The sequence below is a fragment of the Biomphalaria glabrata genome, chromosome 17 (assembly GCF_947242115.1).
Source record: "Biomphalaria glabrata chromosome 17, xgBioGlab47.1, whole genome shotgun sequence".
NCBI lineage: Eukaryota > Metazoa > Mollusca > Gastropoda > Planorbidae > Biomphalaria > Biomphalaria glabrata.
The window spans coordinates 22566779-22592916 of record NC_074727.1 but is presented as its reverse complement, the minus strand read 5'-3'; the positions used below and the strand labels follow the sequence as shown (position 1 = coordinate 22592916).

The 26138-nt window shown below is 33.5% G+C and overlaps 1 protein-coding gene across 2 annotated transcripts in view; it reads right to left on the bottom strand.

Annotated features, from left to right (window-relative positions):
• Window positions 1–26138, bottom strand: part of LOC106052009 (dyslexia-associated protein KIAA0319-like protein) — a 70590-nt gene that overhangs the window by 8127 nt on the left and 36325 nt on the right. Inside the window, exons 8-26 of one of the 2 annotated variants that reach the window (XM_056015352.1) lie at window positions 25085–25183; window positions 22437–22537; window positions 20648–20735; window positions 19508–19597; window positions 18628–18763; window positions 18438–18502; window positions 17758–17918; window positions 16064–16187; window positions 14701–14833; window positions 13805–13956; window positions 10905–11056; window positions 10186–10324; window positions 9087–9157; window positions 7837–7940; window positions 7594–7736; window positions 5366–5488; window positions 4614–4710; window positions 3053–3091; window positions 564–661 (exon numbers count right to left, since the gene is read on the bottom strand). In XM_056015352.1, the coding sequence (XP_055871327.1) occupies window positions 564–661; window positions 3053–3091; window positions 4614–4710; window positions 5366–5488; window positions 7594–7736; window positions 7837–7940; window positions 9087–9157; window positions 10186–10324; window positions 10905–11056; window positions 13805–13956; window positions 14701–14833; window positions 16064–16187; window positions 17758–17918; window positions 18438–18502; window positions 18628–18763; window positions 19508–19597; window positions 20648–20735; window positions 22437–22537; window positions 25085–25183 (2115 nt within the window). The remainder of the gene's footprint in view (window positions 1–563; window positions 662–3052; window positions 3092–4613; window positions 4711–5365; window positions 5489–7593; window positions 7737–7836; window positions 7941–9086; window positions 9158–10185; window positions 10325–10904; window positions 11057–13804; window positions 13957–14700; window positions 14834–16063; window positions 16188–17757; window positions 17919–18437; window positions 18503–18627; window positions 18764–19507; window positions 19598–20647; window positions 20736–22436; window positions 22538–25084; window positions 25184–26138) is intronic. The other variant, XM_056015353.1, reaches the window with a different exon arrangement.

The following is a 26138-nucleotide window of genomic DNA, read 5'->3' as shown; positions in this document are numbered from 1 at the left end:
TGTGATCCCAACTGTATTGACACTTGCTGTTTCTTTGGATTCATCAGCTGCATGGAGTGAGGGGAGCCGCTGTTCGGGCAACATTGTTCTGACCATAGAGAATACCCAGGCATTCCTCATATAATTGATTTATGACTGTAGGAGGCCAATTTCAGAATAAGAGTTATCCATGTGGTTAAGTCAGAAACCAATTCTATGGTTCCTTCTGTGTCAAGAGACTATGGATGTGCCCAGATGAAATTCTAGCCAAGTGTTGGACATAGTTATCAGACGCTATTAAAGATGCATGCTGATAGGAGTAATTAATATACAATGGAAGCTTATTCCTGTGGACACCCCCAACTAAAATATTGAAACCCAATAAAATAATTGCTGAATTCAGTATGTAGTCTCAGTCTAAAAGTTGTTAAAACACATCTTCAGCCTGCTCCAGTTACATTTTCTGATCAGTTAACTCTACAGCTCTGACGCTAATATCGAATAATATTACTTGTAGCCTATAAACAAAAGAAGTAAATAACTTTGCGTACTCTTGACAACAATGTCGGTAAAAGTTGATTTACCTTTTGTTAACATCTCTAGCTTGTCTTTATCACTTTCATCTGCATCATGAAGTAATGAGTACCGATGTCTTCTTTTGGTTTTTAATGTAAACTTACATCTGAAAAAAACAAATCGATGTTTAATTTCTACACAAAATCAAATAGGTTTTTTAGAGTTAAAATTTTTAATATACAAATTAATTTAGATTTAATTTCAGAGCTCTTAATTTATTTTTTCCTAGTTTAAGATATGATCACTGCCAAACATATTTTGAAGGAATTATGAAATGATCGAAGTTCTTAATGAGATAATCTTTTTAAATTTAAATAAATGCTAAAACTATTTTGGCATGTATATTTTTTTAAGTTTGAAATTTTTTTTAGAATGCAAACAATTTTTAAAAACAAATGTAATACAACTAGCTCCACTCCACATACACAAAACAAGATTACACTTAAAAATGTGAAGATTGCTATGTAAAGAAATTATCAGTTCAATAATATTATTATAGTAAGGGTGACTATTTTTGAAACATCAATATAAGCTTGTTAAAGGCTCAATATAGTGCAACATATGAAACAGATCACAATCATAATGAAGGAGATGAACAAACATTATACATTTATAAGTGGTGTAGTGAAAATGATTGTGTTTTGAAAGTGATTGTGTTGTGAAAAGTGATTGTATTGCAAAAGTGATTGTGTTGCAAAGTGATTGTGTTGCAAAAGTAATTGTATTGTAAATGTAAATTGTGTTGTGAGCATATGTTTGAGTTCACCCTTAAATTATTCCCTTGTGTACATGTCCAGGGGTTAAAATAGCTCAGTGTATTAGTGTGTGTGGCTGAGGGGGTAGAGCCTTGGAGGAGAGCAAGAGAGACAGGCGAGTTATGTAAATGAAGCTTTGTTGTCGTAGGATATCAATGTAGTGTGCAATAGATATGTTCAAAGATACAAAGTGTTTTCATCATGCTTATTTGTGGGGGTTGAACCTTTTTGAATGCCATCATAAATGGCTCTAAATACAAACTTGAAGAAAGATAGACCAGTGACGTACATAAACAAGCAATACTCCAGAAAATAGAACTAATTGGCTACATTGAAATTACTGTTATCGTGTAATTGTCTTTTCATCTGAAGTGTTGAATGATTAAATAAATAACAAATTATCACTGACACAAACTTTCAAGGATAAAAAAAAATATGTTTTTTTTCATAACTACACACATGTCAATTAAGTGGCAAAATTTAGGTTCAATATTGAGGATGCATTAATTTTACAGATTGGTGAAGAAAATACACAGGCTATTCAAGAAACTATTGATTAAATTAAAATTTTGTTTGAAAACCTTAAAAAAATATTTTGTGTAAAAAAGTACTGGCTGAGCACAATGAATAGTATAAAAGCCAAAAACAGACAGGGCTTGGAGACGAAGAAGGAATGTACACAAAGCTAGTTATGACTATTATCTATTTAAAATTTAAGTCAGCCCCCCCCCCTTTTTTTTTTAAAAGATCTCTCATTTTGATAACTTTCATCATATAGTAATTTCTTATGATGAAAATGTCATCTTCAAAAGATATAAGAATGATTGATTAAATATAAAGTCTCAAGAAATGTGATAATCAACTTTTCTGCTTGAATAGTCAACTACACATTTCGCTCATCTATAAATCTATAAATTTCCATGAAAAAAATTTAAATTTTCATCAAATGTTTAGATAAGACAAGTTAATTATAGTCAATAACTCATTGTCATTTATCATGATACAGGGGAGTAAATTTCTTTGGTGCACTCTAGGATAAACTAAACTTTACATTTAATCAAGACTTGCACATAAGGCTATGCAAAAATCTAATATTTATATTTAAAAACAATGAAATACATTTTAGCATTAGCAGAAAAAATGTTAGATATACAGCCAGACCTTATTGCATCAGTCATCAGCTTCTTTAAATAATTTAATACATCCCCAAACTGATATAGGTCAATATCTAAGATGAATAAACATTACAAGTAACATATAATAGCAGTGCTAGGGTGCAAAAGTTTATTCATCATTTGTTTCAGCACCAAAATTCAATTTCCTATGTTTAATTAATTTCATTACTACTTTCTGCAACTATTTACACATAGTGTGGTATGTCATCTTTATCTCAGTTCTCAAGCATCTAACTCCATTTATGTTTAGCTTCTTAAATATTTATTGCAAAAAGCTGAATAAAATAGAATAAGGTTTGACTGTACTTTAATCAGTGGTTCCAAATAATTTTTCAGACATGATCAATTTTCATAAAAGTTAAGCAATTAGCACACACATAATTCACACAGTAATGTAATCATAACTAAAGGAATGACCTTAAGTCCTGGTCTAGGAACCACTGATCTATAACTAATACCAGTTTAATGGAGTCCTTTTATTTTATTTTTGCATAAAGACACACAACACACTATTCAGGCTGTGGTGTATATAAAGAAATGCACTCTAAACAAATATGTTCAACTCACTTCCGAGCCAGCCAGCAGCATGGCGTTGTATTTATTGTACTTAAATATCATAAAATATATTCATTAATGTTTATTATAGGAAAAAGTTCATCTAAACATTACTCTATTTCTAAGCACACAAAAAAGTGAATAAGATTTTATACTCCACAATGGCAGTCAGCCGCTTGTAAAATACTTAAATCATTCCCTTTGAGAGTCGCTGACTACAGGCTCACCACTTTTTAAATTGTTGATGGATGTGAATTCTGTATCAACATGTATTCTGCCTTATTATTATGATATATCTTATCTCAATTTATAAAGGAACAGTCCCTTGTGTTACTATTCCAGATCTGAAGGTGAACATTAAACCAGTGACTTGGTTTACAGTCGCTCTACTCGTTCCTCGAGTTTTAAACCAGTGACCTGATTTACAGTCGCTCTACCCATCCCTTGAGTTTAACAACCGATTCAGGTAACCCTGTCTACAATAGAGTTTTTCTAACAGATTAAGGCTGATTGTTGAGATTTGTTTAGCAATGAGGGATTAACCCTTGCATGTAAATAGAGTGGAATAGTTGTAGGTTGAAGGTCAACTCATGGGAACGAAAGTGTACAATGAGGAGTACAATTTCATATCTCTGTACACAATGATAGCCAATAAAATTCAGTCAGAGCTAATCATTGGTCAGGTGATAATAAATAGGAAAAGAAATGTCACTAGCAATTCATGGAATACAGTTTAACAAAAACAATGACTCTTCCAAACTTTTTACGAGTCAAACAGCTGGCCAAACCTTTTTCTGTTGACAGAGAGATTTACTGTAGAGTTATTTAGCAAGTATTTAATAAACTAAAAAAAAAAAAGTAAAGTTCCCTATCAGACCTAGTGATCTATGGGGCAGATGATGTAAAGGTTATATGTTTCTATGGCCCACAGTTAATGAGGGTGTCATGTGACCAGCTGAACGACCAACCGCCTTTACTTTCCCAACTAATGTCAGGTACCCATTAGAGCTGGGTGGGTGTCAAAGGATTCCGAAAGTAATAATCCCAGTCTTCACCAAGATTCAAACCCGGGACCACCGGTTCGGAAGCCAAGCGCTTTATCACTCAGCCATCACACCTCCATTTAATAAACTAACAAGATGGTAAAGATACTTCTTCTTCCTGTGGACAATGATCTTCTCTTCTAATAAGATGTTGGCTATACCTAGGTATGTTCTCTATTATGTAAAGATCCTTTTCGTTACCAGCATTCAATTTTTAAATTCTATTTCAAGTCTCAGATATTTATCAAGGTAACCAAACATTCCTTTACTGAACCATTATACCTCTCTTAAGATAATAAATGGCATGAATGTCTCTTGAGATGAAAATGAATTCACTTTGGAATTCCAAACAATAACATAATTAAACAAATGTTTAGGTTACTATGTGATGCTAATGCTGAAAAATAAACTGTAATTAGGACATTTACCATAGCTATTCTCTAACATTTTTCCTTCAATTTTAATGCACTCACAAAATCAAACAGAATTCCAAGGAAAAAACAACAAAACAAAACATAAAGTCCACGTACTTTTTAGATGTGCAGCAGCAGATGATTGCCCAGATTGCGCTGATGATGGATACAAGGATGATGAAACATATGATGACAACATATAGCACACTCCAATCTGAGGTCAGAGTTCAAAGTTTGTAGATAAGTAAAATGTGACAAGCTTTTTTGTTTTGTGCAAAAAAATACTTTAAACAAATGTTAGAAAAGTTTAAGAGTTATTCATATCAGCTGCAAATGTATATAAGTATTTATTGCATTAAAAAACATTGTAAGTCTACCTGAATTAACTTGTTGAAAAAGATTTTGATATTTTGTTAATTTAAGTTTGTATAAGACCAGATTCGATAAGATAATACAACAATTGGTTAGACAAAGACAATAAAATTATTTATAAAATTGTTTAAAATGAATAAAAAAATTTACATGTAAAAAATATAAAGTATCCTTTTCAGACCTTGCTATCTATATGGCAGTGATGTAAAGGTCATCAGTTTCTGTGGCCCATGGTTAATGAGGGTGTCACATGGCCAGCACAATGATCAACCACCTTTAATTTTTACTTAACTAATGTCTGGTATCCATTAGAACTGTATTGACTCATATGCCAAATTTAAAAATCCAAATCTTCACCAGGATTCAAACCCAAGCGCTTTACCATTCAGCCATTGCGCCTTGGCATAAATACATATATATTTTAAAATATATATATTTAGTTTGAACCAAAGTTTCAACAAAACAAAAAAAAATACATAGTTTAATTTTTGTCTCACCACAATTACTTTCTGACCCAAACAGAGAAGACGTGAAAAAATTGGGCATCCAGAAGGCCTCACAGACACAAAGCTTGCTTTTCTGATCACAGTGGCCGTGACCTGAGCAGTTGTTTTGACAAACTGAAAGAGAAGCAAGACTCAATTAAAAGGTAACACATGATTTTTTAAAGGAGGCAGGAGGTATCAATATATTTTCAAATAAATTAAAAACTTCCCTAACATATGCTCTGATATTTCAAATCCAGTCATTTCTTCAATCAATATGTTCAAGCAAATCATGACAGTTATAATTTTATAGTAATTTATTGTTTACAATCAGGGTTAGGGTTAGATCTGAATGGTTAAATCGAAGCACATCAGGATGCAATTGTTTTGGTTCTAATAACAGGCTGGTCCAATTAACTGGATGTGACTGTATAATAGGATTTGTTTTATACTTCAGGACATGATCAGAAAAAGTGACTGATCAAATTAGCCGGATTCAACTGTATCAGCAAAGTTGTTAACTTGCAACAAGTAGAGTTTTGGAATATCAGACTTCACTTAGTCAATATATTGAAGTTAGGAACATGGCAAATGTTGAGTATAACTGATTGACATTGGACATTTTCATACGTATGTTTATTACAGTAATCTTTTTTGTTTACATTTTGATTTTTAGGATCTGGTAATTTCTTTAAACAATATAATACAGTAAGAAAGAACAAGCAAAATAAAAAAGAATACTTTAAAAAAAAACAAAGCTTATATTAAGTGTATCAATTAGTTTGAGAGCAAAGCTACTCTGCCTCATCATGGCGCTCGTGTGGAAACGACCATTAGAGGAAGTGGTTAGGCTAAATGGGTAGCAACACAAGACTCCCGTGGGGATGCCCACGGGTAGACGAGAGTCCACCTATTGCACGGCACGGAGTTGTAAAAGAGTCCCCACAAACCTGTCACAAATCTATGCGCCGTTCCTCAAGGGACCGTTGTATAAATGTCGAGTCCCCCACAGTTAGCTTGGTATAACGAAGGAAAATGGCGGAGGCTCCCGTTGTCTTCGGCCTTCGGTTATGTTCAGCCAAGCATGCGTACGGGGCCAAAGGCATTGGAAACAGCAATGCTTTACATAGGCATTGACTCGGGTCTCTCTTAAACAGAACTGTGTTCACATACGTTTGTTTTACTGTTTGGCGTCCAAACAGGTTTTTTTTTTCAAACTTAGAGCTCGAAGATCCTTCGGCTCAGCTCTTGGATGATCAACAAGAAGAAAGTATCAATTAGTTTGGATCAGTCATGTAATTAAATTTGTAATAATCCTCAAATAACAATCTATAAATGGGCCTAATTCAGCTTCAGTCAATTGCTACTTCTTTACCTTGTTTGAGATACCAAACAAAGTAATTATTAACAATAGTTAATTAACTTTTGGGTTAATTTTTAAAATTTATTCTTGTGTTGTCAGGTAAAAGAAATAATTTGGCAAAATTTCAGCTTGATCCGAGACTGGGTGTCGGAGAAATAACGTGTAGAAACTTTTAAGCAGACAAACAGATAGAGTGAGTTGATATAAGCTTTGTTAAAAGAAGAGAAAGTGATATGGAGAAATGTGAGGGCAAACTAAAAAAAAACACAAGAAAATTTAAAGAGAAAAATTGGGAGATACAAAAAGAAAGTCAATGACTTTGTGCTATCAGCAATAGAGCTTAAAAAATTTGATTTTGCAGTGCAAAGCGATGCATGAAAATAATAATAAGCTTTCCAAAATACATAGGTTATCATTACTTGCATATTCTAAGACATAGGTTATCATTACTTCCATATTCTAAGACATTGTTTATCATTACTTCCATATTCTAAGACATGGGTTATCATTACTTTCATATTCTAAGACATAGGCTATCATTACATCCATATTCTAAGACATAGGTTATCATTACATCCATATTCTAAGACATAGGTTATCATTACTTTCATATTCTAATGTAGGTCACAGCTGGGGCTGCGCAGCCACGGGAAATACTGTATTCCTCACTAATCTTCCGACTCGAAGACAAGCCTTATTATTATTATTATTCTAAGACATGGGTTATCATTACTTCCATTTCTAAGAAATAGGTTATCATTACTTCCATATTCTATGTGACTATACCTGAATAAAGCTGGGATCTGGACACATGCATAGCTAATGACTACAAATGATTGAAACTAAGAGCATACACATTCTGAACAAATGACTTTACCTGATAAGTCAACTCGAACTACAGAGTAGTCCAAGATCCTCCCTGAGCCAAGTTTTGATTTGAGGGTCTGCAGAGCTTGGACTCCATTCACAATAGTCTTGATGTCCCTGTCACGGTGGGACACTTGGAACCTAAGGCACAAACTGTAAGAGAAGGTACCATACAGTCTTATCTCTGAGTTACACAAATCATGGTGTCACAGAAAGTTCTCTGTTTAATTATAGTGCTTAAAAAAAGACTTACTGTCCATTGCTGAGATCCTCTGATATGGAAATAAAATCTACTATAGTGTTTCTGTCCTCTGGTGACTTCTGCAGCATGAGTTCCAGCTGTTCTTCTAGACTCTCCTAAAGGGTTTGAGTTCAATACTATTATTATATTTATCAAGTATCAATAAAATAAAAATGATTAAATATCAATAAAATAAAGATGATGATTGAATATCAATAAAATAAAGATGAAGATTAAATATCAATAAAAAAAAAGATGATGAATAAATATCAATAATATAAAGATGATGATTAAATATCAATAAAATAAAGTTGATGATTAAATAGCAATAAAATAAAGATGATGATTAAATATCAATAATATAAAGATGATGATTAAATATCAATAAAATAAAGTTGATGATTAAATAGCAATAAAATAAAGATGATGATTAAATATCAATAATATAAATATGATGATTAAATATCAATAAAATAAAGTTGATGATTAAATATCAATAAAATAAAGATGATGATTAAATATCAATAATATAAAGATGATGATTAAATATCCACAAATTATAAATATGAAGAGTGGGAAGCGTGGTCGAGAGGCTAAGTGCGCTTGAACTTAGCTTGGCTTGGCTACCTATGAAGGGGCTTGAGGTTTGACACCTGACTCGGGCAGAGTTGTGTTTACTGAGCGCCTAAAGACAGCATGAAAAAACCTTCTCCTAGATACCCCCTACCCTCACTGGTCCACAACTGAGATTGAACCAAAGCGCTCTGAGCATGCTATAAGCATGAAAGTAGCGCTATATAAAAGCCAAAGCCATGAATCATAAATTTTATTGCTATTTGTGACTTATGTGAATTATCAAAACTGCTGTGAATTTTTCTTTGGCATGTTTTCTGTGAATTTAAGAAGTGCTGTGAGTGAAATAATGGAAAAGCGTGACTTTTCATGAGGTTTCTCACTCTCCAATTAAAAATATTGCATACATTTTGCATACATAATGGCAGTACTAAAAAAACAACTTATAATTTTAAAAAATGGTGAATCAAGTATGTCCAAACAGCTCTGACCAAGGAATGAACCATGCTACAACCAATAGGTAACCATAACGCTACTACCACATTGCTACAATCAATTTTTAAGGAAAATCTTCAAATAAAATGTTGTGAGTGAATTTACAGAAAACCTTTGCATTGAATTGAAGTTTAGCATTCACAAATAAAACTTGTGTTACTAAATCAAAAAGAAATCATAAGAAACTGCACTACCTTGTGGGCGACTGTGAAATGATTGATGTCAGCATCCAGCAACATCTCCACCACATCTTTCTCATGGGGATCTGTTGAAAGACAAGCAACACAGACATTACCATCTTGAAGAACTAATCTACAAATCTCACAACTCATATCCAGTTCTTTAGAAAATGAAAAGGGAGAGATATAAAGAACTATAATGATGACGTTTTTCACTTTAAATTTCCTTTTTTTCTTCACCTCACTAGTTTTGTTATATGGCCATGAAAATATATATATATAAAGAAGAAAAACATAAAAATATTTTTTTTTATACAAAGTGTTATTGAATTAACTAGGTTGGATCCCATTTGCAATAATCTAGACCAGTGGTTCTCAACCTTTTAGGCTTGGCGACCCCTTTTTACAATTCCCCACTCTGCCGCGACCCCCCTCCCCGCACATACATACAGCAACAGAAGAATAGTCAATAACAATCCATTTTTTCGATGGTCTTAGGCGACCCCTGGCAAATCGTCAATCGACCTCCAAGGGGGTCACGACCCACAGGTTGAGAACCCCTGATCTAGACCAACAACAAAAAATCTGTAAATAAATTAGAAATATTTTTACACATTTTATTTCATTTAGAAGTATTTCCTGCTTTCAGCTTTCTCAATGTGCTATGATCCTATCATTTATCTGGACCAGTTGGGAAAAATGGGGGGAAGTGGGGGGGGGGGGGGGGAAGAGAGAAGTAACAGGATATTTGGGTGGATTTAACTCTAATTGATTTTTAAAAGAATTTTTTTAAAATATAAAAAAGGTGGGGAGGGAACAACCTGAATTTGAATTCATGGCTCACACCTCCTTGGGCTGACCTACTAACAACTCTGCTAGTGAGGTACTTATGACTAGAAAAGATTGCATAGTTAATGTATGTTTGTTTCAAAAGTGGTGACCTATATAAAGGGGACTACTTCAGCATATACCACCACTTCAGTCAAGTACAATTTTTTTCAAACCAGTTTCCAGCAGTATCTGACAACCCCTTCCCACCCTGTTTTATCACTAGCACTTCCTTTTGTGCAATTAAACTTAAAAGGTTCATTTAGAAACAAGGTGAAAATAATACTTTTGTTGATGATGACAGTAGCGCTGTCTGTGTTCTGCTGGCCATCTGCATCTTCTACAGTGAGAGTGAACAAGTATTGACCAGCCACTAAGTTGACCAACTGAAGCACAGCTTTATGATCAGAATTGTTGACCACAGCCTGAAATGCAAATAAACAGTCAAACAATGACCTCAGGAAGTTTAATAGTTGTTTTTTTTTTAAAAAAAGCCTTTACAAATGTTTAAATATGGAGAAAAAGAATTCAGATTTTTCTTCTTTTAAAAAAAAAAAAAAAAAAAAAGAATTTATATGTACAATATTAACTGTTACTCTAAAATATATGTCATTTGAGTTTAGAAGAATTGTGTCATTGTGACTATGATTTTTACATCACACAATAAGGGCTTATAAACAAACAGCTTCTAACATATAGCTTATAAATCAATAGCTTGTAAACAAATAGCATATAAACAAATAGCTTACAAACAAAGTTTTGAAATGTTGCATTCTGTGAAGACTTTTTTTGCTTTTATCAATACATCTATTAGGTTCTATTGGCTCTTTTGTCAACATATAAAAATTATTGCAAAGAAATAATAAATCTCTAAATCAACAACATTGGCAGCTCTGTACACTATTACCTTATTAGTATATAAAATAAGCTATGTAACTAAAAGGTTGGCAATTATCTAGTGTTTTAGCATAAAAAAAGGCTAGATTAAAACTACATAGCACACACCCCAGCTGCCAGACTTTTACTGTCCCTTTTCCACAAGTATTTTGTGATGCCCCTATCATCGCTAGATTTAGAACCATCCAGAGTGACAAGGCTGATGGGAAGCTGTAGCACTTGGTTTCCTCCCGCGTCCGCTCGAGGGGGCAGGTTGATATCTAGAGAAATAAAGCAAGTGGCATATTTTTGTTTTAAAGCAATCAAAATGACATTGCAATAAAAGAAGAATATAAACGTTTTGAAACTTGAACCCTGTCTGGAAGTTAAAAAAAAAGTTACGCTGTTTCAGTGGCAAAACTATTCTGAGGGTTTTAATCAGCAATTGCTTTCCCTCAAAGATATCAGGAACTCATTAAGAGCTGAATGAACCAAGTAAAACCTTTGACTGTGACTAAATTTTTGAAAGCACTACATTTTGAAATGATCTTTCTTTTAAGTAAAGTAAAGTAAGGTACCTTTTCAGACCTTGCGATCTATAGAGCAGAGGATGTAAAGGTCATCTGTTTATGTGGCCATGGTTAATTAGGGTGTCATGTGGCCAGCACAATGACCAACCGCCATTACTTTTCCCCAACTAACATCAGGCTGGGTTCACTCAGAGGGGCCCAAATATCCCGAAGTTAAAAATCCCAGTCTTCTCCAAGACATCAGTACAGTAGCCAAGCACCTTATCGTTCAGCCATCACACCTCCTGATCTTTCATTTAGTTATTAATTAATTTCTTGCTGCACAAACCAAATATAAATTACTTTTTAGTCTTTTTTTTGTGTGCTTGCATTTTATTAATCATTCTGATAGACTTTTCCCTTTTCTTTTATCAATCGTGAAAAGTTAAAGATTTCTATATTTTTACAATTTTCATTATGTTATCAGTGATAATGAGGATGACTTTAATATTCCACAAATGAAGAGAGTGGGAGTGGTTTATTATAATGAAGTAGACAGTCATTGCAATTTCTGTAAATAAAAGTTCCCCTTTTGAGATCCATAGGGCAAATAATGTTAAGGTCATCTGTTTCTTTGGCCAACGGTTAACGAGCAGGGTGTCATGTGGCCAGCACAAGACCAACAGCCTTTTTTTTCTCCAACTTAGGTCAGGTACCCATTAGAGTACCCCAAAACGAGAACAAATTTTAGTGGCTGATGATGAGAAATTCGCCAACGAACTAAATTATTTTTATTTTCGTTTTGACAAAGAAGATTTTGTTGATCTACACAAAGAACTTTTCAACACTCTGTAGAAAGGAAAACAAGAGCCCTACGTCAATTTTGTAACTGAGGATGAAGTGACCTTGTTATTTAAAAGAGTAGACGTAACAAAAGCTTCTGGACCAGACAAAATTAGTGGCAAGCTGATCAAGCTATGTGCGGAGCAAATCTCTTATATCTTCTGTCATATCTTTAACCAGTCATTGCAAATGTGCGTAATTCTACACATCTGGAAAACTTCAGAAATCATACCAGTGCCTCAGAAACCAAAAATAGATTGCTTACATGATTTCCGCCCAGTAGCACTAACACCTATTTTTATGAAATGTTTTGAAAAATATATGCTTAAACAACTTGTAGCAAAAGTCAATAACAGCCTAGACCCTCACCAATTTGCATACAAAGCAGCTAGAGGAACTGAGGATGCCATTCTATTGCTTTTGGACCAGCTTTATAAGCATCTCGATATACCCAAAACATATGCACGAGTCCTCTTCGTAGATTTCTCCTTGGCTTTCAATACCATACAGCCACATCTAATGATAAACAAACTGAGTAACTTAAATGTAAGCCCTTACTTACAAGTATGGGTTCTAAACTTTTTAACCCAATGGCCCCAGTATGTTAAAGTCAACAACATCAAATTGTCAACTTGAGTACTATGTACGGGTGCTCCACAAGGTTGTGTACTTTCTCCTGTACTATACACTCTTTACACTAATGACATAAGAAGCATCTATGACTCAGTTAAACTCATTAAATTCGCTGATGATACTGCCATAGTCGGTCTTATTTCAGGAGATGAAACTCAGTATCGAAGCTCGATAGAAGAGTTTACAAACTGGTGCACTGACAACTTTCTAGAACTGAATGTAACAAAAACTAAAGAACTTATAATAGATTTTAGAAAGAAAAAAAACAAACTATTCGTGAACTGCAAATAAACACTACATCTATAGAACAAGTAAAGGCATATAAATATCTAGGCGTTATCATCAACAACAAGCTTTCATGGGAAGACCACCTTGGAACTCTGACAAAGAAAACAGCCCAGCGACTCTTTTCTACACAAACTCAATAGTTTTAAAATAAAGAAGAAGATCCTTGAGACATTTTACGGCGCGACTGTACAAAATCTGCTAACATACGGAATAAGTTGTTGGCAAGGCAATGCCTCATCTTAACTGTTGTGACATCTAGAAAACATCATTAAAAAAGCATAAAAAATTACAACATTACCACATTTAAAGGAACTTTTTGAACAAACGTGCCTAAGAAAAATCGAAAAAATCTTGGAAGACAACGGCCACCCGCTCCATCAGAACTACGCCAGGTCATCGCAAAGTGGGCGACTGCTGTCAATTAAAACAAGAACGGAGCGGTACAAAAACTCGTTTGTACCTCACTCGGTCAGACTCTATCACCGCCACTCACATGAAATGCACCAAGATACCTGTGTGTAGTCGCTGAATGAACTCTTTATGTTGTTTGTTGTATTTATGTGTATTTTTCTGTTGCGTTGTCTTTACATGTGAAACGAGTCCTTATAATCACAACAAATTTCCGTAAGGATCAATAAAGCAGTCTTAGTCTTAGTCTTAGAGTTGGGATGCCCTAAATTCAAATCCCAGTCTTCACCAGGATTTCAACCAAAGATCCCAGGTTTGGTAGCCAAATGCTAGAGAGAGAGAAAATACCTTTTTTAACAGTGACAATCAGTTGGTCAGTTGCTTTCTGCAGTTCTCCATCTGTCACCGTCAGAAGGAACTTATAGTCTCCTTCCAAAATGTTCCCTGTTGCCAGGGCAACCACACTATTAGCATTGTTGATGGTCAGAGAGGTAGGCCCTCTGTATAAAAATAAATAAGTATAAGCTTTATAGTTGTACTATGTACAGAAATTGACATAATCATGGTTTAAACTATTTTGCATAAAAACAAAGTTAAATAAGTAAAAGATTGTAGATTTACATGCAATTATACTGCTGACATCATGATTCGTCAAAATATTCAGAGCTGATTTTATCTTGCCCACAATTTCCTTTCAAAATGATTTATGGCCACTCAAAAAATTTTAGGTATAGATTATTTATAACCAGTTTAAAATATTTTCTTAAGTTATTTGTTGATTTTGATGTTTTTTATTCAAACCCTATTAGCTCACACTTTCATAAATAAAAAAAAAAGTGGAAGGTGGTCAGAAGTTGGAACCTGGCTAAAAGCAGAAGTAAAAAAATGAAATAATTTATTTCAAGCTAAAATTGTGCACATAGGAGAATGGCTGGATAGCTAAGTTGATAGAGCATTACACTAATGAGGCCAGCGTAAAGAGTTAATCCAAATACAGGCCAAATATTTTTTTCCTCTTTATTTTTCAGAGACAACTAAAATATGAATATTTAGTTTATTATATTATTTGAAAAAAAAGGTTGGCATTGATTTAATTTTTAAAAAATATTTTTTTTTTTACTTACTAATAAATACAGCTTTATATGTGTTAATCTTATTAGCATGGTGGGATCACCCCCACAATTTGAGAAACACTGTAATGATGTAAAAAACCATTCCACAAATACAATATATTAAGCACTCACTCAATCTGACTCCAAGCATACTCCATCTTGCTGGAATCATCTGTGCTGTTGCTCCCATCCAAGGTTAAGCTCTCTTGGGGAAGGAAGACTTGTAAATGTCCAGCAGTCTTGGCTTCAGGGGGGTGATTGGTCTCTAGAATACACAACATACAAGGCATTTGTACAACAATATAGTGTTGCTATTAATTAGCTTAGATATGTGAACAGACACTTCACAATCATTTAGTTAACCAGGGGAGGAGAACTAACCAGGGGAGGAGAACTTACCAGGGGAGGAGAACTTACCAGGGGAGGAGAACTTACCAGGGGAGAACCAGGTTATTAGAGAACCAGGTTATTAGGTCACATTGTGAAATGATGGGAAATATGGATAAAGATCTTCTGTTTGTGTTTGTGTTCTTTCTTGACTTAACAATAATATAAGTCATCAGTCAGGTCATTCTAATATTTATATTATAATTTATACCAGCGTTTATATTATAATTTATACCAGCATTTTATGTTTTATGTGAATTAGTCCACTACTGGATTACTTCTTTTATTCAATGGAGCCTGAAGGAATTAAACTTAAAAAACTATATTCTACACTGTTTCTTTAGTGTGAGAAACTCGCATGTGTTACATTATCCGAGAGACATCACTACACTCAAAACAAATCGTGACAGTACATATATTGTTTATTTAAAGTTCAATAGTGTCTTAAGAAAAAGAATTAAGGCACATTCCTCGTCCCATATGCTAGGACAAATTTGTACAAATACTCCTTCTTCCCTAGTGCTATTAGAGCATGGAATGGGTTGCCTGAGCTAGCCAGGAAAACCAGTGACTTGGCAGAATTTAAGTCATTGGTTAATATGCATGACTAAATGCATGACGCGTAGGACATAATCATCTTCTTTTTTGAAGTAACGTCTGTATTATATAAGATAAGATAAGAAGATAATTACAAAGAAATTTCACTTATTTCAAGCAATAATTCAAATTTCTGTGAATCTGAATCACTTTTAAAATCAGTTCTTGTTTGAGTTCTCTTAAAGCTTTTTGTTACTTCCCCTTTCAAACCTTGCAGTTCATGGGGCAGATGATGTAAAGATGATGCAAAGCTTGTGCTTATGTGGTCAGCACAATGACCAAACATTTTTACTTTACTCATTAAAGTTGGGTGGACTTAGGGATGCCCAAGAATCTTAAGTTAAAAATTCCAATCTTTGCTAGTATTCAAAGTTAAGATTGTTCAGTGCAGAAGCAAAGCACTTTACCACTCGGCTACCACAGCCAAATATTCTCTACTGTGCAGAAAAAAGAAAACTTTACATGAAATATGTTTTAGAGACTAAGTAACCAGAGACAAAAATTCACTTACGAGGTTTGACAAAGACATGAACTTCAGCGGAGTCTGTCTGGCCGGCCGAGTCTGTCACTTTCAATGTGAACTTGTAGTCACCAACGTTCAAATTACTTAACTGTAGTACAGGTGACCTGACACCCTGATGCAGAGTAAACAATTTGTAAATGACCACAAGAGAATGACAGGTTTGAATAGAAAAAGTGTAGAGGAAAGAAAATGACATGAAATGACATGCCGCTAAAATAGATTTAATAATAATTTTAAAATTGTAAAAATAAAATGTCTCAATATTTATAAAAAAATGGCTCTATATAGAAATATGCCAGCCTCATGTAATAAATGAGCGGTGGCTGAGTGGTAAAGCGCTTGGCTTCTATATCAGGGGTCCCAGTTTTGAATCCTGGTGAAGACTGGGATTTTTATTGAGGGATCCTTGGGCGCCTCTGAGTCCACCCAGCTCTAATGGGAACCTGACAATAGTTGGGGAAAAGTAAAGGTGGTTGGTCGTTGTGCTAGCCACATAACACCCTCATTAATCGTAGGCCAAAGAAACAGGTAATCTTTACATCATCTGCCCTATAGACCACAAGGTCTCAAAGGGGAACTTTATGTAATAAAACCTCCCCATTTTTTGTTTTTAATTAAGCTAACTCTTTTATTGAAATAAATTAAGAATGTAGGTTGAAAGTTGATAGACTAAGATGGAAGGCTTCCTGGTTGTCACAACACTGATGTTACGATGTGTTGTGATGCTGGGGATTTTACTTGAAATAAAATAGTTGAATAATGAAGATCTAGAATCACAGTAAAAGATTCTTAGTTAAAACAAAACTCTGGAACTTTATTTAAATATGAAACGTAAGTACAGCTTATGTACAAGTTACAGATCAATCAACACAAAATATCACAAAGGCTTTTAAATTAGAGCTCTTAGAAGACCGACTGACTACTAGGAAAATAATTTATCGACTGGCGTTCTCTCTACTCTCGCCAAATCTCTGGCGCTAACTCTTTTAAAAAAAATGTCTTTGTTTAATTTCAAATCAACCAATAGATTTGCAACATCATAATCACGTCTTGGGTAAAACCTGAGGTGCTGTCAAGGGTCTAAATTTGTGGGGTAATTCCTGAGGCTCAGTCAAGGGTTTATATTTCTTTTAAATGTGAAATGTACAAATAATTCTATAATGGCATCTGTGACACTGGTCATGGGGTCATAGGCGCACTGGAAGTCGTTCAGTCATCTCAATAGTCCAGGTTCAGATGCCATAAGAAGTTAAAAGCAGTTTTTAAGCTTTCATATAAGAAGAGCTCATCATGTCTTGTTTAGAGTGAGAATGCAAAAGTGGCAACTTATTTTTTTAATAACTTTTTTTCTGAGAATTTTTGAAACTAAAGAGACAATACCACAGTGTATAAGACCAACTCAGAAAACTGAGTATTTTTTAAGTTTGTTTTATTATAAAGATATTAAAAGCGCATATTTATTAAAACTAGACTTATTTTTCTATTTTATAAAGTTTTTTTTTTTTTTTTTTTTTTGGGGGGGGGGGGGGGAATTGTTTTAATTTTCATTTACTACTCTTGCTTAGACTTAAGGGGTAGCTTTTTCACACTGAAGATAGTGGATATTGGGTTAAATCATGATGTCCTTGTTCTGTGTCCTATCTAAATAATCCAGTATATCCTAAATGTGGGTCTCCTCTTACCACCATGCCCACTGTCATCTTCTCATCTCCAGAGTTGATCCACTCGTAGGTCAGGTTGCCCTTGTCATCTGAGCTTTTGATCCCAGACAGGTTAAGAGATGTCTGCGGAAGGTGTATCACCACATCAGAGCCAGCATCAGCTTTTGGAGGATAGTCTTTTTCTGAAACCATGTAAATAGAAATTAAGAATTTCAATTCATGAAGATGAAAAAAAAGACAGGAGAAAAATAATACTGAGATGAAACAAAGATTTCCTTAAGTGCTAGTGAAACTATTAAAATGCAACCATATTTAGTTATTGTAGGTTTGGTAACCATCACAAACAAAACCTATCTAGGAATGAGATATTGTAAGTACATGACTTCTCTTTATGATCAAACGAAGAGCTGAGGTATGAAGTTTCTAATAGTTCTTCAATATTTTGCTTTAACTTGTTTTGAGAAAGTTTCAGACATTCCTTCGGAAAGACGGTTATTACTTCCTAGTATGATTATTACATCCTAGACCAAACCTCTAGAAGTTGGCAGGGTTTGGGGAAAATAACACCAGCAGTCGACTTTTAACTATTCAGAAAGGGCATCAATTCTCCTTTTTCTCTTCTAATACAGTTTGAGATTGTGATGGTTAGTTTTCACTATGACAATTACATAAATAAATTTTAAGTCTATTTATTTGCTAACCTTTTTTGACAGTCACATTGGCTTGTGCTGAGCTGGTAGCACCATCAGTATCAGTGACTGTTAATCTACAAAAATAAAATGTAGTGCTCATGTTAAATAATTTAATAAGTTTAAAAAAAAAAAATTAACTTTTCAATTTTTGCATAAGTTCATTTTTTCTTTAGAAGCAGAGATGCTCAGTTTTACTTACCTGAAGGTGTAGTTGCCAGGTACCATGTCTTTGAGTGTCAACATTTGTTCTGTTAAGATCAAGTTATCATCCTGTTTCAAGGGACCACTCACTTCTTCCCATTTATAGGACACTATTTTATCGTCATCCTTGCTGTCTGAATAAAAATTGCAAAAGAAAAGTTTACACATGCCAATAAAAAAAGTAAAGCTCTTTCAAATGGTTAAGAAACTCCATTTTTTGTGGAAGAGATTTCCTATTGTGACATTAACAACATTGGCCTCAAATGACTATATTGAAATCAATTAAATGAAAACCCAGGCAACGCTACTTAGTCTCAAAGTGGTTTGAATGAATAGGCTAATAGGGAAGCAAAACAAAAACCCTGTTGGGGTGCCAAATATTCACTGCACTTGTGGGGATGGTAAAAAGCCTAAACAGCCATGTCACAATCCACATACCCGTACATCATGTCCTACAGAGAAGAAAATTGAGAGGGTCTCTCATGGTGCTCAGCCTCTGGCCTCACCACTTGCCTGAGTGTCTTAAGATATGGGCCCCTGGAAAAACCAGGAACCTATTCAGACAGAAGGATTTTAAATAGGCTGTGGAGGGAGCATCCAATGGCTAATAGTTTGAAGAGACCTAGTTTTAACTCTAATGATAATTACAATTCACATAACAACAGTAAAGCATTAAAAAAAATACTAAAGTGTTTGAACCATATTAGTAAAACATTTATATATCTACATAAGAATTCTCTCTTAAACCCCCTCCTCTAATGAGTGAGCATATGTGATGTACCAAACAATTTGGTTTAACAATGATACATAAAGAAAAAAAACATTTTATTGAGAAAAATATATAAAACAATAACTAAAATATAGCTCAATATTCTTACTAGATCCCTCCAAAATAGCAGAATTTGGCAAATAAACTTCTTGAAATGAAGGTACGATGATGGCTTGTGGTGGCTGGTTGTTTCGCTTTGCTGAAAATGAATGTCAAATATATTTGAAAATAAAAAGTAAAAAAATATAAAAAACAACACTTATATTAAAATGCACTAAAAATAGACAACAGAAACAAATCCAAAAGCATAGGCGTTTTAAAGTGGAATAGACACCCAATGCTTTCAATTTTCTATTTGATTTTCTACTTTTTAGTGCATTTTAATATAGGTGTTGTTTTAACAAATTCTTTATACAATTTATTTTTTTCGCCTTTTTGGTATTAAACTTTACAATCATTTTCATCCACTGTTGCTACTCAAACAAGGTAATGGTTAGAAAGAAGGTTTGCCACCCAAACATTGAACTTTCTCACACTTAGGCCTAACCATTCACCAAGAGAACTCACACAGATGTGCAGTGTTTTTGTTTACATACCACCCACGACTTAAGCTAAAGACATTCTCCATAACAAAAAATAATTAATTAATTAGGACTTATTGATTAACTAATTGGTTGATTTTTTTTTATTGATTCATTTGTTGTCATCGAGCATGAGCTTTTATGTAATATTTGATAATTGAATAGGTAGAAGTAGTCGAATAAATAATTGCAAGAATCCAAACATACAAGAAACAAAAAGAAAAACTTAAAACATGCATTTTAAAAAAATGTCTGTGAAGTCTTATTATACGGCATACCAAAAGATTTAATCTCAACATAGTAAAGTATATTATACATTATTAAACATTATATATTTAGACATTATATATATATTTACAGATATACATTTTTAACAAATTCTTTAAAACCATTTAAGTTTTTTAAAAAAGCCAACTTAGAAAAGTACAATCGAATATAAACAGCGAAAAAAAAGTCTTTTAATCCAATCTGATTTCTGCTTTGATAATTCCATTAGGAAAACAATTATATGCTAATTTTATAAAGGAAAAGATTAATCTATCTGCACAACATAGATATCTACTATCCTAATGCTTTAAAGAAACAATAATGTTATGTTGAAAAGCATTAAATCTTAATTTAAATTTAAAAAATACCAATTTAAAAAAGAATGAAAAATGCATACTCACGAGGTAAGACTGTCACATTTATAACTGCTTCACCAAACTTGTTATTGCCAGTCACCTTGATCTTGATCACATACAGGCCCACAACCAGCTAGATTGAGACAGGGAAAATTGTGATAAACTGCTAGTAAAACAAATATTTTAAAAGCCAAAGACCAAAGAAATCTACTGTCTTACAAATTTGGGCAGCTGATGGCATTTAAAACAGTTGTCTAAAACTATTTATTTTTAAAACAACAAAGAAAAATTACTTTACACTTAAAGTAAGAAACATTTTTTTTTAAATACAAAAGTCCAATAACATAAGCATTTTTATATATTATTGTCTTAATATTTCATTTTCTTTTTCCTAGAAAAAAAAAAACAACAGTAACAACATTCCATGAATAGGATTGGCACTTCAAAAGTATGAAAATTGTAACAAGAAAGTTTTAGTTCTAAAAATAAAAACACATTTCAAGCCTTGAACTACTTGTGAAATGTATACATTTTATGCATACCACCACATTAGGGTATAAAAAGAAACATTTTTAATTCTTTTTCTTTGTTTTTTTTTTTTAATAGACAATATGGTTTAGAGGCTATGTTTTAAAAAACAATTTTTTAAATCTAATCAATCTATGACTTTGGTCAATGTTGTCCCAAGAAGTCAATGGAAAGAACCATTCACTAATAAGGTGTTGTCTTCAAGATTAAGGATGAGTGCAGTATTTCATATAATTATGCAGATTTAGTTGTGACCAACAAATTTTACAATATGTGTACATAAAGCTTTTGCCCCAATGGGTCTATTTATTTCTCTTTGCACCTGCACCTGGTCAGGGCTTAAAAGCCTTTTCTTTGAATTTGAACATCCATCCCGTGACATTTGTGAGAGTACTTTTTTAAAAATTGCTTTTGTATAGTGCATTTTTTATGTGGGTTGATAAGTAGCCAAGAAAGGTCTACCTCTCAGCCACACATCCCACATTTGCTGCCAGTGTTGTTTTTTTCTACACTGTGGCAGAATGGTGCCCAAGTCACCAAATTGAACTAATAGGGCCATCGCTGTGGAGCGTTCGGAATACTGTGGGACATGTTAGCACACTGGTCATCCACTGCACCCCTAACCAGATCCAGTTGTCTGGACCCTCTTCTGTCACTGGAATTTGCTGGAAAAGGGTGACAGGGTGAGGCTGATGCAGCGTAAATATTGCTCACTTTAATAAATTTTCATCTCATCTCCAAACCAGTGAGATTGATAAGCAACTAATTCCTTAGATGATGCAGCCAAAAAAAGACTCAAAACTAATGAGTTTCCTTAAACCAAGTTAGCAGACTATTGTTGCCTGTCTTTAGTTGAAAAGTGGCTATGGCTAATCTCATAAAGCATTTATTTAGAAGAGACATTGCCACCTGCATACATTACATTTGAAAGTAAAGTCTAATTGATTGTTGCAGCCAGTCTTTATCATGTTTTCTTTGTTCATTGGCCATAGAAACAGATGGTCTTAACATCATCTGCCCCATAGATAGCAAGGTGTGAAAGGGACACTTTACTTTACAATTCATTTAATAAATAATCTCAAAAAAAATAATATCATTCAGATGGTAATTTTTCATTAAAAAATACTAATACTATTGTATCAAATAAACATTATGTACCTTTGTTTTTTTTTAAAGCTTTCTTCATTAAGATACATAAACATTTATGAAGAGTATAATAAAACACTTTGTGTGCTTTTTAATGTGATCATTCTGTTTAAAATCAAAATTTAAAAAAAAAAAAACTATAACATTTAAAAATACTGACATCTGATAAATGCAAAGTATTTGTATTTTTCCCATCCATCTTGGCTGTCTCTGCATTTTGGGGGACTTCCAATGCTTGCCACTCATAGGTGTATGTTTCTCCTAAATAAACAGAAATCAATTGAAAACATAAACACGGTTAAATGATTTGAAATACATTTTTTATCTCCTGAGAGGGTTGTCACCTTAGGTTACAGATACAAGATAGTACTGGACAAGGAAAATTTATATACTCTTCCCTCAGTTGTCATATTCTTTCTAAAAATTTTATTTAGGAAGATGTACTAAAGCGTGGATCCTTCTAGGTTTTATCTATAAAGACTGCATCACAAATGATGAGATTTTGAAACAGGATCACAATGGCAATTGGGCTCCACAATGACCACTGTCAAAAAATGCAAACTAAAACTTTATGACCACATCATCACAAGATCCTCAGGGCTCACAGAGACCTTTTTTCAGGAAACAGAACTAGGAAAAAGAAAAAAAGAGGCAGACAAAGTGATGGAAAGACAACATCAAAGAGTGGACTGGCCTATCCACTGTAAGATATTCTACAAAAAACAACAACATAGGAATGGAGGAACATGGTTGACAGATCATGTGTGGTGCCCCAACATTTCAACAGACTAATGGTAGGTGAAGTGGTGAAGTAAAATGTGGACTTTTCAAATCAAGGTGTATCAAGTTTGAGATAGAAGGCAGAGATGTTGAATAGTTGGATTTTAAGGATGTCTCTGAGTTCACACCCTAAGGGTGCTTGAGAATTGTAGCATCTGACACAGTTGGCGGGAAAGTAAAGAAAGCCAGGGCAGCACCAAGCAACTAGGCATGCATTAACCTAGAACTACATAAGATGAAAGGGAGTTGTGTCCACCTTTTTTTTTTGGATTGGGGTGTCAGACACACGTTTCACGCTGAAAAAACAAATGTGTCCAATATGGAACCAAGCTACAACAGCTTCAAGAGCAGAAGCTTTGAGGGGCACAGACAGTCATGGGCACACACTAACACAAATAAGTTATAAGGCAGCTTTTAGCTAAATTGAGAACAAAGTTTTGGAAGATAAAATAATCACTCGTCAGTAAGTTATAACTTCTAAACAGACTCTTGGAACATTTTACAATTTATTTTTTGTTTAAACTTACAAAAATTATGATCTCTAAAATGGTTTAATATTTAAGGGTTCTTGAGTTTGGCATCTCTATCCTCTCTCATGTGCCATAAATAGTATTATAAGTAAAGCTATAGATATCAAAACAGGCGTTTGATGTCATAAGATCAAGCTTTAAAAAAAATGAATAGACTTGCCTACACAGTATAGACAAATACATCAAAGCAGGGGAGGTCAATATGTTTTCTTATGGCCCTTGCTATTAAAGTCAGTTTTAATTTGATGCAGAGACAACAAGGAGTCTTGTAAAAGTAACTTATTAATTGAACTAAAATAGTATAGATTGTAATATTATAAATATTATAGTTAAAACAAAATAGATTATTTAAAAGGAAAAAGATTAGTTTTAAATTACATAGTTTTAAGTTTAATGAACACCCAGTAAAGAAGCTAAACTTATACCTTAAGACATCAGATGTAAAGTTCTAAACACGAATATCGAAAGATAGTAAGATCTATTTGGATTGACAAGGAAACATTCATACAAAATTTACTTTATAGAGCTAGAGAAGATAGAATATAAGAAGAGGAGATCAGAGACTCAAGCTGTAAGAAGACAAAGCATTAACTAGATGGTTTAAGCTATAAAAGATTTCCTTTTGTTTTTAGTATCAAAAAATCAACAGCCTATACTGTTATATTGTTTCAGACTCTGTGGCCATCCAGGAAGGGCTAAAATCACCCATTGAGCAGCCTGTAATCTTCTTCAAGATAGAAATGGAAAAATGGATTAAGTGTTGGGACGAACGTCTAAAAGCCTATGGAGTCTGGAACACAGGAGGCTCCCATTGGTGGAGGATAACCTGGTCTGCAAGATGTTGGTTTGTATATTACACAATTCAAGTCAAACTTTGATTTACTGTGTCCTCCCTGTGATGCGAAGAGGAAACAATGTCACAATTTTCTTTCTTTACTGTCCCAGACATGCTGTATTCCATTTTGACTAGCCATATGCTCTTAATTTGCATGAGGACATACGATACAACTATGGGGATTTTGGAAGAGATGATTTGAACCTTCAAGTTCTCACATGGAGTTCAATGATGATGCGATGATAAAGGTAAAAAGATTTTATAAATAAAAATCACCCTTTGGGTCAGGATTTTGTGATTTAGCCATCAGAAAAGAGATGCAAACACTCTTTTTATTCCCCTGGCAATCAAATCATTAAATAAAATTCAACTATCTGATATAAATGAAACTTGAAAGTTTTGAGTGAGTGTGGTGTGAATATATATTTTGGTTTTGTTTAGTTATGTTTTGTTTGGTGTAATGCACTAATTGCAAGACAAATTTTCTTATGGATAATAAAGATTATTATTATTTTTTTTTATTATGAAGAAGATGATGATGAAGAAGATGATGATTATGATGATGAAGAAGATGATGATTATGATGATGAAGATGAAGACAGCTTGTCCTATGTTCCTCTGAATAACAGACTCAGACAATCTTATTGAACTACAATGGCTCACCTGTTTCAGGAGCAGGTATCACATAGGCTGTCAGGCTGACAGAATTCTCTGGAAGCTGTAGTGTCTTGTTTGTCCCAGCTGAGACAGTCAGTTTAGTTACTGAAAGACAATTACAAATAGGGAAATGCTCTTTTGTCTGGTGGCTAGTATGCCTAAGAACATTAATCTACATCAAAACTGATCTAATGTAGATCGAATTCATAATAAATAAAATAAACAAAGGTAGTGATATATCTAACAACAATCAAATCATGCAGTTACTCCCAATATTACTTTAATTAAAATGATAAAGTATTTTGTGCTAAAATGTAATAAGATATTTAATGATACAACACCAAACATTTTCTTTATCCTTGATAGATGACAAAATATTTAAGGTTAGGGTTATAGATCTAGGTCTGTGTATCATTAATGTTAAAAGTTAGGGTTATAGATCTAGGTCTGTCAAATCATGCAGTTACTCCCAATATTACTTTAATTAAAATGATAAAGTATTTTGTGCTAAAATGTAATAAGATATTTAATGATACAACACCAAACATTTTCTTTATCCTTGATAGATGACAAAATATTTAAGGTTAGGGTTATAGATCTAGGTCTGTGTATCATTAATGTTAAAAGTTAGGGTTATAGATCTAGGTCTGTCAAATCATGCAGTTACTCCCAATATTACTTTAATTAAAATGATAAAGTATTTTGTGCTAAAATGTAATAAGATATTTAATGATACAACACCAAACATTTTCTTTATCCTTGATAGATGACAAAATATTTAAGGTTAGGGTTATAGATCTAGGTCTGTGTATCATTAATGTTAAAAGTTAGGGTTATAGATCTAGGTCTGTGTATCATTAATGTTACAAGTTAGGGTTATAGATCTAGGTCTGTGTATCATTAATGTTACAAGTTAGGGTTATAGATCTAGGTCTGTGTATCATTAATGTTACATATACATAAATTCTAGGAGATGTGAGGGCTAAGTGGTAAAGCATTTGGCTTATGAACCGAGAGGTTTGGGTTTGAATCCCAGTGAAGACAAGATACCCACCTCTAA